Raw genomic sequence first — 13,803 nt, 5'->3', positions numbered from 1 at the left:
AGCTCTTGGGGCGAGCGGCAGAAGGTGACATCCCCCTGATAGTCTGTTATATAACGCTGCCATGGCGCTATATGTACAGAGCAGAGAAGGTGCAGACTGCCAGCTCTTGGGGCGAGCGGCTGCAGGTGACATCCCCCTGATAGTCCGTTATATAACGCTGCCATGGCGCTATATGTACAGAGCAGAGGGTGCAGACTATCAGCTCTTGGTGTGAGTGGCAGCAGGTGACATCCCCCCGATAGTCCGTTATATAACGCTGCCATGGCGCTATACACTCACTGGCCACTTTATTAGGTACACCATGCTAGTAACGGGTTGGACCCCCTTTTGCCTTCAGAACTGCCTCAATTCTTCATGGCAGAGATTCAACAAGGTGCTGGAAGCATTCCTCAGAGATTTTGGACCATATTGACATGATGGCATCACACAGTTGGCGCAGATTTGTCGGCTGCACATCCCTGATGCGAATCTCCCGTTCCACCACATCCCAAAGATGCTCTATTGGATTGAGATCTGGTGACTGAGGAGGCCATTTGAGTACAGTAAACTCATTGTCATGTTCAAGAAACCAATCTGAGATGATTCGAGCTTTATGACATGGCGCATTATCCTGCTGAAAGTAGCCATCAGATGTTGGGTACATTGTGGTCATAAAGGGATGGACATGGTCAGCAACAATACTCAGGTAGGCTGTGGCGTTGCAACGATGCTCAATTGGTACCAAGGGGCCCAAAGAGTGCCCAGAAAAAATTCCCCACACCATGACACCACCACCACCAGCCTGAACCGTTGATACAAGGCAGGATGGATCCATGCTTTCATGTTGTTTACGCCAAATTCTGACCCTACCATCCGAATGTCGCAGCAGAAATCGAGACTCATCAGACCAGGCAACGTTTTTCCAATCTTCTACTGTCCAATTTCGATGAGCTTGTGCAAATTGTAGCCTCAGTTTCCTGTTCTTAGCTGAGAGGAGTGGTACCCAGTGTGGTCTTCTGCTGCTGTAGCCCATCTGCCTCAAAGTTCGACGCACTGTGCGTTCAGAGATGCTCTTCTGCCTACCTTGGTTGTAACGGGTGGCAATTTGAGTCACTGTTGCCTTTCTATCAGCTCGAACCAGTATGCCCATTCTCCTCTGACCTCTGGCATCAACATGGCATTTCCGGCCACAGAACTGCCGCTCACTGGATTTTTTTTCTTTTTCGGACCATTCTCTGTAAACCCTAGAGATGGTTGTGCGTGAAAATCCCAGTAGATCAGCAGTTTCTGAAATACTCAGACCAGCCCTTCTGGCACCAACAATCATGCCACGTTCAAAGGCACTCAAATCACCTTTCTTCCCCATACTGATGCTCGGTTTGAACTGCAGGAGATTGTCTTGACCATGTCTACATGCCTAAATGCACTGAGTTGCCGCCATGTGATTGGCTGATTAGAAATTAAGTCTTAACACACAGTTGGACAGGTGTACCTAATAAAGTGGCCAGTGAGTGTATGTACAGAGCAGAGGGTGCAGACTGTCAGCTCATGGGGCGAGCGGCTGCAGGTGACATCCCCCTGATACTCCGTTATATAATGCTGCCATTGCACTATATGTACAGATCACAGGGTGCAGACTGTCAGCTCTTGGGGCGAACGACTGCAGGTGACATCCCCCTGATAGTCCGTTATATAACGCTGCCATGGCGCTATATGTACAGAGCAGAGAAGGTGCAGACTGTCAGCTCATGGGGCGAGCGGCTGCAGGTGACATCCCCCTGATACTCCGTTATATAACGCTGCCATGGCGCTATATGTACAGATCAGAGGGTGCAGACTATCAGCTCTTGGGGCGAGCGGCTGCAGGTGACATCCCCCCAGATAGTCCGTTATATAACGCTGCCATGGCGCTATATGTACAGATCAGAGGGTGCAGACTGCCAGCTCTTGGGGCGAGCGGCTGCAGGTGACATCCCCTTGATACTCCGTTATATAACGCTGCCATGGCGCTATATGTACAGATCAGAGGGTGCAGACTGTCAGCTCTTGGGGCGAGCGGCTGCAGGTGACATCCCCCTGATACTCCGTTATATAACGCTGCCATTGCACTATTTGTACAGATCAGAGGGTGCAGACTGTCAGCTCATGGGGCGAGCGGCTGCAGGTGACATCCCCCTGATACTCCGTCATATAACGCTGCCATGGCGCTATATGTACAGAGCAGAGGGTGCAGACTGTCAGCTCTTGGTGTGAGTGGCAGCAGGTGACATCCCCCCGATAGTCCGTTATATAACGCTGCCATGGCGCTATATGTACAGAGCAGAGGGTGCAGACTGTCAGCTCATGGGGCGAGCGGCTGCAGGTGACATCCCCTTGATAGTCCGCTATATAACGCTGCCATGGCGCTATATGTACAGAGCAGAGGGTGCAGACTGTCAGCTCTTGGTGCGAGTGGCAGCAAGTGACATCCCCCCGATAGTCCGTTATATAACGCTGCCATGGCGCTATATGTACAGAGCAGAGGGTGCAGACTGTCAGCTCTTGGGGCGAGCGGCAGAAGGTGACATCCCCCTGATAGTCTGTTATATAACGCTGCCATGGCGCTATATGTACAGAGCAGAGGGTGCAGACTGTCAGCTCTTGGGGCGAGCGGCAGCAGGTGACATCCCCCGTTAGTCCGTTATATAACGCTGCCATGGCGCTATATGTACAGAGCAGAGGGTGCAGACTGTCAGCTCTTGGGGCGAGCGGCAGAAGGTGACATCCCCCTGATAGTCTGTTATATAACGCTGCCATGGCGCTATATGTACAGAGCAGAGGGTGCAGACTGTCAGCTCTTGGGGCGAGCGGCAGCAGGTGACATCCCCCGTTAGTCCGTTATATAACACTGCCATGGCGCTATATGTACAGAGCAGAGGGTGCAGACTGTCAGCTCTTGGAGCGAGCGGCAGCAGGTGACATCCCCCATTAGTCCGTTATATAACGCTGCCATGGCGCTATATGTACAGAGCAGAGGGCGCAGACTGTCAGCTCTTGGGGCGAGCGGCAGCAGGTGACATCCCCCGTTAGTCCGTTATATAACGCTGCCATGGCGCTATATGTACAGATCAGAGGGTGCAGACTGTCAGCTCTTGGAGCGAGCGGCACCAGGTGACATCCCCCATTAGTCCGTTATATAACGCTGCCATGGCGCTATATGTACAGAGCAGAGGGCGCAGACTGTCAGCTCTTGGAGCGAGCGGCACCAGGTGACATCCCCCGTTAGTCCGTTATATAACGCTGCCATGGCGCTATCACTTTATACGGTGACTGGTGATAAATCCTCGCACATTCCTGGCCGCCGGTCGCTCTCACTTAATATCTGGAAAGTTGGATAACGGACAGTCGGCAGGATTACAAGTCATTACGCAATGCTCGCTCAGCTGCAGACGGAGCACGGACCTGGCGGACAGCGTGCATTCTGGGGGTCTCGCCCAGTCATCAGAGGACTTAACCTGCTTAATACGGAGGAGACGGGAGCAACAAACGGCTCTCGATACAATGTAACGACCTGCACAGCGTCAGTCCACCAGTCCGGCATATGACGGTCCAGAACATCTGATAATTCGGCATCAGTTACCATATGGTTTAGCCGTGCTGCAGTGATCGTACAACAGTGGCGGTAAAGCTGCAGGGTGATAGCGGCCACGATACCATTCTGTATCCAAAGCCCGTCCATTCACAGACCACCAGGAACAGTCACAGGGGTCCTACCTTCCCATCGATCCGGGCCGTACTGCCTTCAGAGACGCGGCTGTTCCTCGGGGGCAGGATAAATGCTGGGGCTTCCCGGGGCAGGAAGGAGGTCGGGTATGTGCGCTCACCGGCCACGGGGGTCCTAGCGATATTCAGGCTGGACACCAGCTTCACCTCCGCCATACTGACTGCAGGAGAGAAGGAAAACTCAATGACCCGGCTTAGAAACAACAGCTGACGACAGGAGGAGTAACAGAGGGACCGAGAGGGAAACCTAAGGGACCGAGTGGAGGAGTAACAGAGGGACCGAGAGGGAAACCTAAGAGACTGAGCGGAGGAGTAACAGAGGGACCGAGCGGAGGAGTAACAGAGGGACCAAGATGGAAACCTAAGGGACCGAGTGGAGGAGTAACAGAGGGACCAAGAGGGAAACCTAAGGGACCGAGCGGAGGAGTAACAGAGGGACCGAGTGGAGGAGTAACAGAGGGACCAAGAGGGAAACCTAAGGGACCGAGCGGAGGAGTAACAGAGGGACCAAGAGGGAAACCTAAGGGACCGAGCGGAGGAGTAACAGAGGAACTGAGTGGAGGAGTAACAGAGGGACCAAGAGGGAAACCTAAGGGACAAAGCGGAGGAGTAACAGAGGGACCAAGAGGGAAACCTAAGGGACAAAGCGGAGGAGTAACAGAGGGACCGAGAGGGAAACTTAAGGGACCAAGCGGAGGAGTAACAGAGGGACTGAGCGGAGGAGAAACGGAAGGACCAAGAGGGAAACTTAAGGGACCGAGCGGAGGAGTAACGTAAGGACCGAGAGGGAAACAAGGGACCGAGCGGAAGAGTAACAGAGGGACCGAGAGGGAAACCTAAGGGACCGAGCGGAGGAGTAACAGAGGCTCCGAGCGGAGGAGTAACAGAGGGACCAAGAGGGAAACCTAAGGGACGAAACGGAGTAGTAACAGAGTGACCGAGCGGAGGAGTAACAGAGGGACCAAGAGGGAAACCTAAGAGACCGAGCGGAGGAGTAACAGAGGGTCCGAGTGGAGGAGTAACAGATTGTCCAAGAGGGGAACTTACAGTAAGCTTACAACACTAAGCCCTCGGCGCCCTCCCCCATCCTCGTTCTGCTCCTGAACCCTGGGACGTTCCAGGACAGCCAGGATCAGGATGATAAAATGGCCGCTGACATCATAGCAGGTCACATCCAGGAGCTGAGCTGCCTTCTTGGACACGACAACCTCACACCTTCCTCTGACAACGTAGAAGCTTTTCTGCAGATGCTGAGAAATGGCAGAAACTTCTCCACGTCCACAAGAGGAAAAATCCTAAGTGCCAGCCCAGAATCCTGGTACCCCCAAAAAACAGGAGCGTGGACATATGCAATCTGGATGTGTATCTACAGTTGTGGCCAAAAGTATTGACACCCCTGCAATTCTGTCAGATAATACTCAGTTTCTTCCTGAAAATGATTGCAAACACAAATTCTTTGTTATTATTATCTTCATTTAATTTATCTTAAATGAAAAAACACAAAAAGAATTGTCCTAAAGCCAAATTGGATATAATTCCACACCAAACATAAAAACGAGGGTGGACAAAAGTATTGGCACTGTTGGAAAAATCCTGTGGTGCTTCTCTAATTTGTGTAATTAACAGCACCTGTAACTTACCTGTGGCACCTAACAGGTGTTGGCAATAACTAAATCACACTTGCAGTCAGGTGACATGGATTAAAGTTGACTCCACCTCTGTCCTGTGTCCTTGTGTGTACCACATTGAGCATGGAGAAAAGAAAGAAGACCAAAGAACTGTCTGAGGACTTGAGAAACCAAATTGTGAGGAAGCATGAGCAATCTCAAGGCTACAAGTCCATCTCCAAAGACCTGAATGTTCCTGTGTCTACCGTGTGCAGTGTCATCAAGAAGTGTAAAGCCCATGGCACTGTGGCTAACCTCCCTAGATGTGGACGAAAAGAAAAATTGACAAGAGATTTCAGCGAAAGATTGTGCGGATGTTGGATAAAGAACCTCGACTAACATCCAAACAAGTTCTAGCTGCCCTGCAGTCCGAGGGTACAACAGTGTCAACCCGTACTATCCGTCGGCGTCTGAATGAAAAGGGACTGTATGGTAGGAGACCCAGGAAGACCCCACTTCTTACCCCGAGACATAAAAAAGCCAGGCTGGAGTTTGCCAAAACTTACCTGAAAATGCCTAAAACGTTTTGGAAGAATGTTCTCTGGTCAGATGAGACAAAAGTAGAGTTTTTTGGGCAAAGGCATCAACATAGAGTTTACAGGAGAAAAAAAGAGGCATTCAAAGAAAAAAACACGGTCCCTACAGTCAAACATGGCGGAGGTTACCTGATGTTTTGGGGTTGCTTTGCTGCCTCTGGCACTGGACTGCTTGACCGTATGCATGGCATTATGAAGTCTGAAGACTACCAACAAATTTTGCAGCATAATTTAGGGCCCAGTGTGAGAAAGCTGGGTCTCCCTCAGAGGTCATGGGTCTTCCAGGAGGACAATGACCCAAAACACACTTCAAAAAGCACTAGAAAATGGTTTGAGAGAAAGCACTGGAGACTTCTAAGGTGGCCAGCAATGAGTCCAGACCTGAATCCCATAGAACACCTGTGGAGAGATCTAAAAATGGCAGTTTGGAGAAGGCACCCTTCTAATATCAGGGACCTGGAGCAGTTTGCCAAAGAAGAATGGTCTAAAATTCCAGCAGAGCATTGTAAGAAACTCATTGATGGTTACCGGAAGCGGTTGGTCGCAGCTATTTTGGCTAAAGGTTGTGCAACCAAGTATTAGGCTGAGGGTGCCAATACTTTTGTCTGGCCCATTTTTGGAGTTTTGTGTGAAATGATCAATGTTTTGCTTTTTGCTTCATTCTCTTTTGTGTTTTTTCATTTAAGACAAATTAAATGAAGATAATAATACCAAATAATTTGTGTTTGCAATCATTTTCAGGAAGAAACTGAGTATTATCTGACAGAATTGCAGGGGTGTCAATACTTTTGGCCACAACTGTAATCCTTTCCTGTATGATACTGACTGCTGAGCCGTGTATCTAATCCTCTCCTGTGAGATACTGACTGCTGAGCCGTGTATCTAATCCTATCCTGTGAGATACTGACTGCTGAGCCGTGTATCTAATCCTATCCTGTGAGATACTGACTGCTGAGCCGTGTATCTAATCCTATCCTGTGTGATACTGACTGCTCAGCTGTGTATCTAATCCTATCCTGTGCGATACTGTCTGCTGAGCAGTGTATCTAATCCTCTCCTGTGTGATACTGACTGCTGAGCCGTGTATCTAATCCTCTCCTGTGTGATACTGACTGCTGAGCTGTGTATCTAATCCCATCATGTGTGATACTGACTGCTGAGCCGTGTATCTAATCCTCTCCTGTGTGATACTGACTGCTGAGCCGTGTATCTAATCCTCTCCTGTGTGATACTGACTGCTGAGCTGTGTATCTAATCCCATCATGTGTGATACTGACTGCTGAGCCGTGTATCTAATCCTATCCTGTGTGATGCTGACTGCTGGGCCTGTGTAGCCTGAGCAGGGGGGAGACTATGCAGCCTGAGCTAGCTGAATCGCCCCACTTCGAAAAGAAAGAAAAAAAAGATGTAGAAAGGTAGATATAAAATAATAGGTATAATAGCTAGCATATTTATGAGTGGTGAACGCCATAAAGGAGGTGAAAAAACTCCCCTCCCATTGAAATATTTGCTTTTCAGTAATAATAATTGTCTAATAATAATAATTATTATTTTATTTTTATAGCGCCAACATGTTCGGCAGCGCGACAACAAACGGGGATGTGTACAGACACTATATACACTACAAAGTAACACAGTTCACCAGTTACAGTAGGAGCGAGGGTCCGGCTGCTCCAAGCTACAAGGAAATAGGGGGCAGACAATAAGGAGAACGTGCCGTCATGTACAGTCCGGCCATCAGTACAATAAACAGGGGTTTTCATATAAAACTAGATGGATCTGTCTGGGTACAGTTACCATGTGCTATTGGGTGCAAGGAAGACGTGGACACAGGTGAATAGTGACAATTAGAAAGAGGCAACAGGGGAGAGTTAGGTTGGTAAATTGAGGTGACAGCTCTGCCTACAGAGATGTGTGTTTAAAGCACTTTTAAAAACCTGGGTTCTAGCTATTAGTCGGATTGTCCAGGTTAGTGCATTCCAGAATACTGTCGCATCAAGAGAGACGTCTTGGAGACGGAGGCGGAAGGTTCAGATTATGTAGGATGTTAGCCTTAGTACAAATGCAGAACATAGGGAACGGGCAGGATGATAACCTGATAAGCAGAGATGAGGGAGGAGATTCAGAGTGGTGCAAAACTGTGGAGCGCTTCGTGGGCGAGAGTGGTCAGTTTGTATCGTATTCTGTAGCGGATGGGTAACCAGTGCAGTGACTGGCACAGGGTAGAGGCATCGGTTCAGCGGCTGGACAGAAATACGACCCTGACTGCTGCATTTAGGATGAATTGGAGAGTGGAGAGTTTGATTAGAGGGAGACCGATCAGTAGAAAGTTGTATAAGTCCAGACGAGAATGAATAAGAGCGACAATAAGAGTTTTTCCAGTTTCAAAGGTGAAAAAAGGTTGAATTCTGGAGATGCTTTTAAGTTGCAGGTGTTTTGGAGAGATTCAGTTTCAGATGGGGAGGACATGATGTTATAGACGGCAGACAGACAAACCCCGGTATCTGTAGTAATGGGGGTGATGTCAGGAGAAGATGTCTAGAATCATAGATCATAGAATCATTGAATCGTAGAGTTGGAAGGGACCTCCTGGGCCATCTGGTCCAACCCCCTGCTCAAAGCAGGATTCGCTAAATCATCCCAGTTAGATGTCTGTCCAGCCTCTGTTTGAAGACTTCCATTGAAGGAGAACTCACCACTTCTCGTGGCAGCCTGTTCCACTCATTGATCACTCTAACTGTCAAAAAGTTTTTTCTAATATCTAATCTGTGTCTCCTCCCATTCAGCTTCATCCCATTGCTTCTAGTCTTTCCTTGTGCAAATGAGAATAAAGTTGATCCTTCTACAATGTGACAGCCCTTTAGATATTTGTAGACAGCTATTAAGTCTCCTCTCAGTCTTCTCTTTTGCAAACTAAACATTCCCAAATCCTGCAACCTTTCCTCATAAGACAGGGTTTGCAGACCGGCCACCATTCTGGTCGCTCTTTTCTGAACTTGCTCCAGTTTGTTGATGTCTTTTTTAAAATGTGGTGCCCAAAACTGGACACAATAATCCAGATGAGGTCTGACCAAAGAGGAGTAGAGGGAAATAATGACTTCACGTGATCTAGACTGTATGCTTCTGTTAATACATCCTAGAATTGCATTTGCCTTTTTTGCTGCTGCATCACACTGTTGACTCATATTCAGTCTGTGATCTATTAGTATACCCAAGTCTTTTTCACATGTGCTGTCACTTAGCCCTATTCCTCCCATTCTATATATGCTTTTTTCATTTTTATTGCCAAGATGTTGTACTTTGCATTTCTCCCTGTTAAAAACCATTCTGTTAGTTGCTGCCCACTTCTCCAGTTTATTTAAATCTTTTTGAATCCTCTCTCTCTCTTCTCTAGTATTAGCTATCCCTCCTAGCTTTGTGTCATCAGCAAATTTAATCAGTTTACCCTCAATTCCTTCATCTAAATCGTTGATAAAGATGTTGAACAATACAGGGCCCAGGACAGAGCCCTGTGGTACCCCACTTGAGACATTCTTCCAACTGGATGTGCAGCCATTTACGACCACTCTTTGGGTCCGATCACTAAGCCAGTTATGAATCCACCTAACAGTTGCCTTGTCCATTCCATACTTAGTCATTTTTTCAATAAGGATTGTATGAGAGACTTTGTCAAATGCTTTGCTGAAGTCTATAAATGGTGTCATCAACAACTCACACAATTTGAGGAGGGTACATAGGACTGAACCCTGAGGAACCCCGACAATAAGAGGAGGCGAACTAGAACTGAACCCTGAAGAACCTCGACAGTAATAGTAGAAAGCCTAGGATTGAGCCCTGAGGAACCATAACAGTAAGGGAAAGAGGAGAGGAAGAAGAGTCGGCAGATACAATGAAAGAGTGGACAGAGAGCTATGTGAGCCAGGAGAGCGCTGCGCCCTTGAGACGGATAGTGCAGAACCTATTGAGGAGGAGCTGGTGATCTGTGGTGTCAGATGCTGCAGAGATCCAGGAGATCATCAGGGAGCAGGGACCATTGGATTTAAATGTTAATAGAGCGTTAGAGACTTTACTGAGGACAGTTTCAGTAGAGTGGAAATAAAAGAAAAGCGCGGTCTTGATGGTGCGCTTGAGGCAGAGATAGAGAAGGCAAAAATTGATTAAAAATGTGCAACCCTTTATTAAAGGAGTATATCCAAGACGCGTTTCAACGGCACACCGCCATCTTCATCAGGTGCACGTGCTCGGCGTACAGTGCGGCTGCGCGTGGCTTCCACTGCTCACCAGCATCAAGAGACACCGCAGCTTGCCACACCACGGATGCCCCCAATTTTCACTTTCACCTGTCACCAGGGTTATGCAGGGCGTGCATAACCCTTAGAGGTTAGTAGCCCTTTGGCGATTGGTTTGCCTTAATATCCACATCATTCAATTGGTACCGCTCATGTGCGCTCCCCAACTTTGTGTATCTTGCAGTTTCAGTAGAAGGTAAGAAGCAGAAACCTGATTGAAAAGGGTCAAGAAGAGCGTAATTTGAGAAATGGCGGTTTAGACGGGAGTGGACTGAGCGTGCCAGGAGTTCAGAGATGAGGAGAAGATTAGAGACAGGTCTATAGTTGGCAATGCAGTTCTGGTCCAGGGATGGGTTTATTAGAAAAGGGGATATGACGGTGTGTATGGATGAATAGGGAAAAATACTGGAAGAAAGAGAGAGGCGACAAACTGTAGTTAGGTGGGCATCGACAGCCAGGGAAAGGGACTGGAGGAGATGTGAGGGAATAGGGTCACTGGTGCAGGTTGCTGGGCGAGAAGAAGAGAGGAGCTGGGTAACCTCTTCTGTGACAGGTTTGAAGATGTAAAGTGAGTGTGAGGTGCAGGTGGGACATTTTCAGTACATTTAATGGTGAAGTGAATGATATTCAAGTTCAATGTGTCCCACAAAAAAATACAGCGGTGATACCACAAGGTTGGCAGAGAACAAAATATATGGTTCCTGAAAGAAGAGAAGGAAAAAGCGAAAGAGCAAAACAAAAATTTGCTACTGTATTAAGAGGATATGAATTTTCTGGTCACCCCTTGAAGCTTCTAATAAACCTCAAGTGTCAATTCATTATAACTTCCAATGTACCTGATTGCTGTCAATAAATTGAAAAGTCTTTCAACCATGTCCTACTGGCAAAGCTGAGAATTTGCTACAATGTAACAGTTGAGGTAATCTTTGGGTACATAAACCCAAGGCAGCAGGAATCCCTCTCCTGATACTTTGTTACAATGTATCAGACTGGACACTTCTCGATATCCAGTATTCCGCCCTGTTAGGGTTAACATCTCGACGGTCTGATCAGCTGCAGATTTTCTGCTCATTATTGCCAAAAATAATGTTTTTCTCCTGTGAAATTTGCCGGTAAGTGCGAGCAGGTGGGACACAGGAATGTCCGGCTGACAGAGAGGCCCCCCAATACGTCATCTGCACACTGCACTCATCCCAAAGATGAGAAGCTCAAGTGCCAGACCTCAGATGCGGCTCATTAAGGGCCATGGACGGACATCTGGGAAGGAGACCTGGAGACGGCACTCGGAGGAGCGAGTCTCAACAGCTGAGCTGACAATCTGGTGAATGCGGGGGATGGAGAACAGCGGGGGGGGGTACAGAGCACAGAAAAGGGAGAGCACATTGGGGGGACGGAAAGCGGAGGATGGAGCGCAGCGGAGGGACACAGCACATTGGGGACGAAGCACAACAGAGGGACACAGCACAGGGGGATGGAGAGCGGGGAGACGGAGCACAGTGGAAGGACAGAGAACGGGAACACGGAGCACAGCAGAGAGACAGAGCAAGGGAGGACGGAGCACAGCAGAGGGAGAGAGCACGGGGGTATAGAGCACAGCGGACGGAAAAACATGAGGGATGGAGAACAGAGGAGGCACAGAGCAAGGGGGATGGAGCACAGCGGAGGGACAGTGGAGGAACAGAGCAAGGGGGAACAGAGGACAGCAAAGGGACAGAGCCCAGTGGAGGAAAGTGGGAGGATGGGGCACAGCAGAGGGAGACGGAGCACAGAGGTGGGACACAGCACGGGGGGACGGAGCACAGCGGAGGGACAGAGCCAAATGGGGGAAAGCGGGGTCATGAAGCACAGCGGAGGAACACAGCACGGGGGATGTAGCACAGTGGAGGGAAAGAACAAGAGAGAACGAAGCACAGCAGAGGAACATAGCAAGGGGGAACGGAGCACAGCGGAGGGACAGAGCACGGGAGGAAGGAGCACAGCAGAGGAACATAGCAAGTGGGAACGGAGGACAGAGCACGGGAGGACGGAGCACAGCAGAGGAACATAGCAAGCGGGAACGGAGCACAGTTGAGGGACGGAGCACGGGAGGACGGAGCACAGCAGAGGAACATAGCAAGTGGGAACGGAGCACAGCGGAGGGACGGAGCACGGGAGGACGGAGCACGGGAGGACGGAGCACAGCAGAGGAACATAGCAAGCGGGAACGGAGCACAGCGGAGGGACAGAGCACGGGAGGACGGAGCACAGCAGAGGGAAAGAGCACGGGGGTATAGAGCACAGCCAACAGAAAAACATGGGGGGGATGGAGAACAGAGGAGGCACAGAGCAAGGGGGATGGAGCACAGCGGAGGGACAGTGGAGGAACAGAGCAAGGGGTAACAGAGGACAGCAAAGGAACAGAGCCCAGTGGAGGAAAGTGGGAGGATGGGGCACAGCAGAGGGAGACGAAGCACAGAGGTGGGACACAGCACGGGGGGGACTGAGCACAGCGGAGGGACAGAGCCAAGTGGGGGAAAGCGGGGTCATGAAGCACAGCGGAGGAACACATCACGGGGGATGTAGCACAGTGGAGGGAAAGAGCAAGGGAGAACAAAGCACAGCAGAGGAACATAGCAAGGGGGAAACGGAGCACAGCGGAGGGACAGAGCACGGGAGGACGGAGCACAGCAGAGGAACATAGCAAGGGGGAACGGAGCACAGCGGAGTGACAGAGCACGGGAGGACGGAGCACAGCAGAGGAACATAGCAAGGAGGAATGGAGCACAGCGGAAAGACAGAGCACGGGAGGACGGAGCACAGCAGAGGAACATAGCAAGCGGGAAAGGAACACAGCAAAGGGACAGAGCCCAGTGGGGGAGAGCGGGGTCATGGAGCACAGCAGAGGGAGACAGAGCACAGCGGTGGGACACAGCATAGGGGGGATGGAGCACAGCGGAGGGGACAGAACACGGGAGGACAGAGCACACCAGAGGGACAGAGCATGGTGGATGGAGTGCAGGGAGGACGGACCACAGTTGAAGGACAGCGCAAGGGAGATGGAGTACGGCAGGATGGAGCACAGCGGGGGGACAGAGCACGGGGGGATGGAGCAAAGTGGAGGGACAGAGTACAGGAGGACAGACAGAGCATACGGAGCACAGTGGAGGGACAGAGCCTTGGGGGGACGGAGCAGAGTGGAGGGACAGAGCCTTGGGGGGACGAAGCAGAGTGGAGGGACAGAGTACGGGGGGACGGACAGAGCATACGGAGCACAGTGGAGGGACACAGCATGAGGGGATGGAGCACAGGGGAGGGACAGAGCAGGGGGGAGGAGCACAACAGAGGGACAGAGCACCACGGGGGGATGGAGCACAGCGGAGGGACAGACCACGGAGAACAGTGCAGGGACAGAACATGGGGAGACGGAGCACAGTGGAGGGACAGAGCACAGGAGGACGGAGCACAGCAGAGGGACAGAGCATGGGGGATGGAGCTTTGGGGGATAGAGTACAGCAGATAGAGAGAGTACGGAGGGACAGAGCACAGCGGAGGGGACAAAGCACGGGAGGAGGGAGCACACCAGAGGGACAG

The 13,803-nt window shown here is 50.2% G+C and overlaps 1 protein-coding gene across 1 annotated transcript in view; it reads right to left on the bottom strand.

The window, feature by feature from the left end:
• Nucleotides 1-13,803, bottom strand: part of LOC141049130 (uncharacterized) — a 156,039-nt gene that overhangs the window by 49,678 nt on the left and 92,558 nt on the right. Inside the window, exon 2 of the mRNA XM_073545264.1 lies at nt 3,733-3,902. Coding sequence (XP_073401365.1) covers nt 3,733-3,902 — 170 coding nt within the window. The remainder of the gene's footprint in view (nt 1-3,732; nt 3,903-13,803) is intronic.

Source organism: Dendrobates tinctorius, unplaced genomic scaffold (assembly GCF_039654945.1).
Source record: "Dendrobates tinctorius isolate UK_male_01 unplaced genomic scaffold, ASM3965494v1 ptg000143l, whole genome shotgun sequence".
NCBI lineage: Eukaryota > Metazoa > Chordata > Amphibia > Anura > Dendrobatidae > Dendrobates > Dendrobates tinctorius.
The sequence above is the reverse complement of the archived record's forward strand: the minus strand, read 5'-3'. Positions and strand labels throughout refer to the sequence as shown.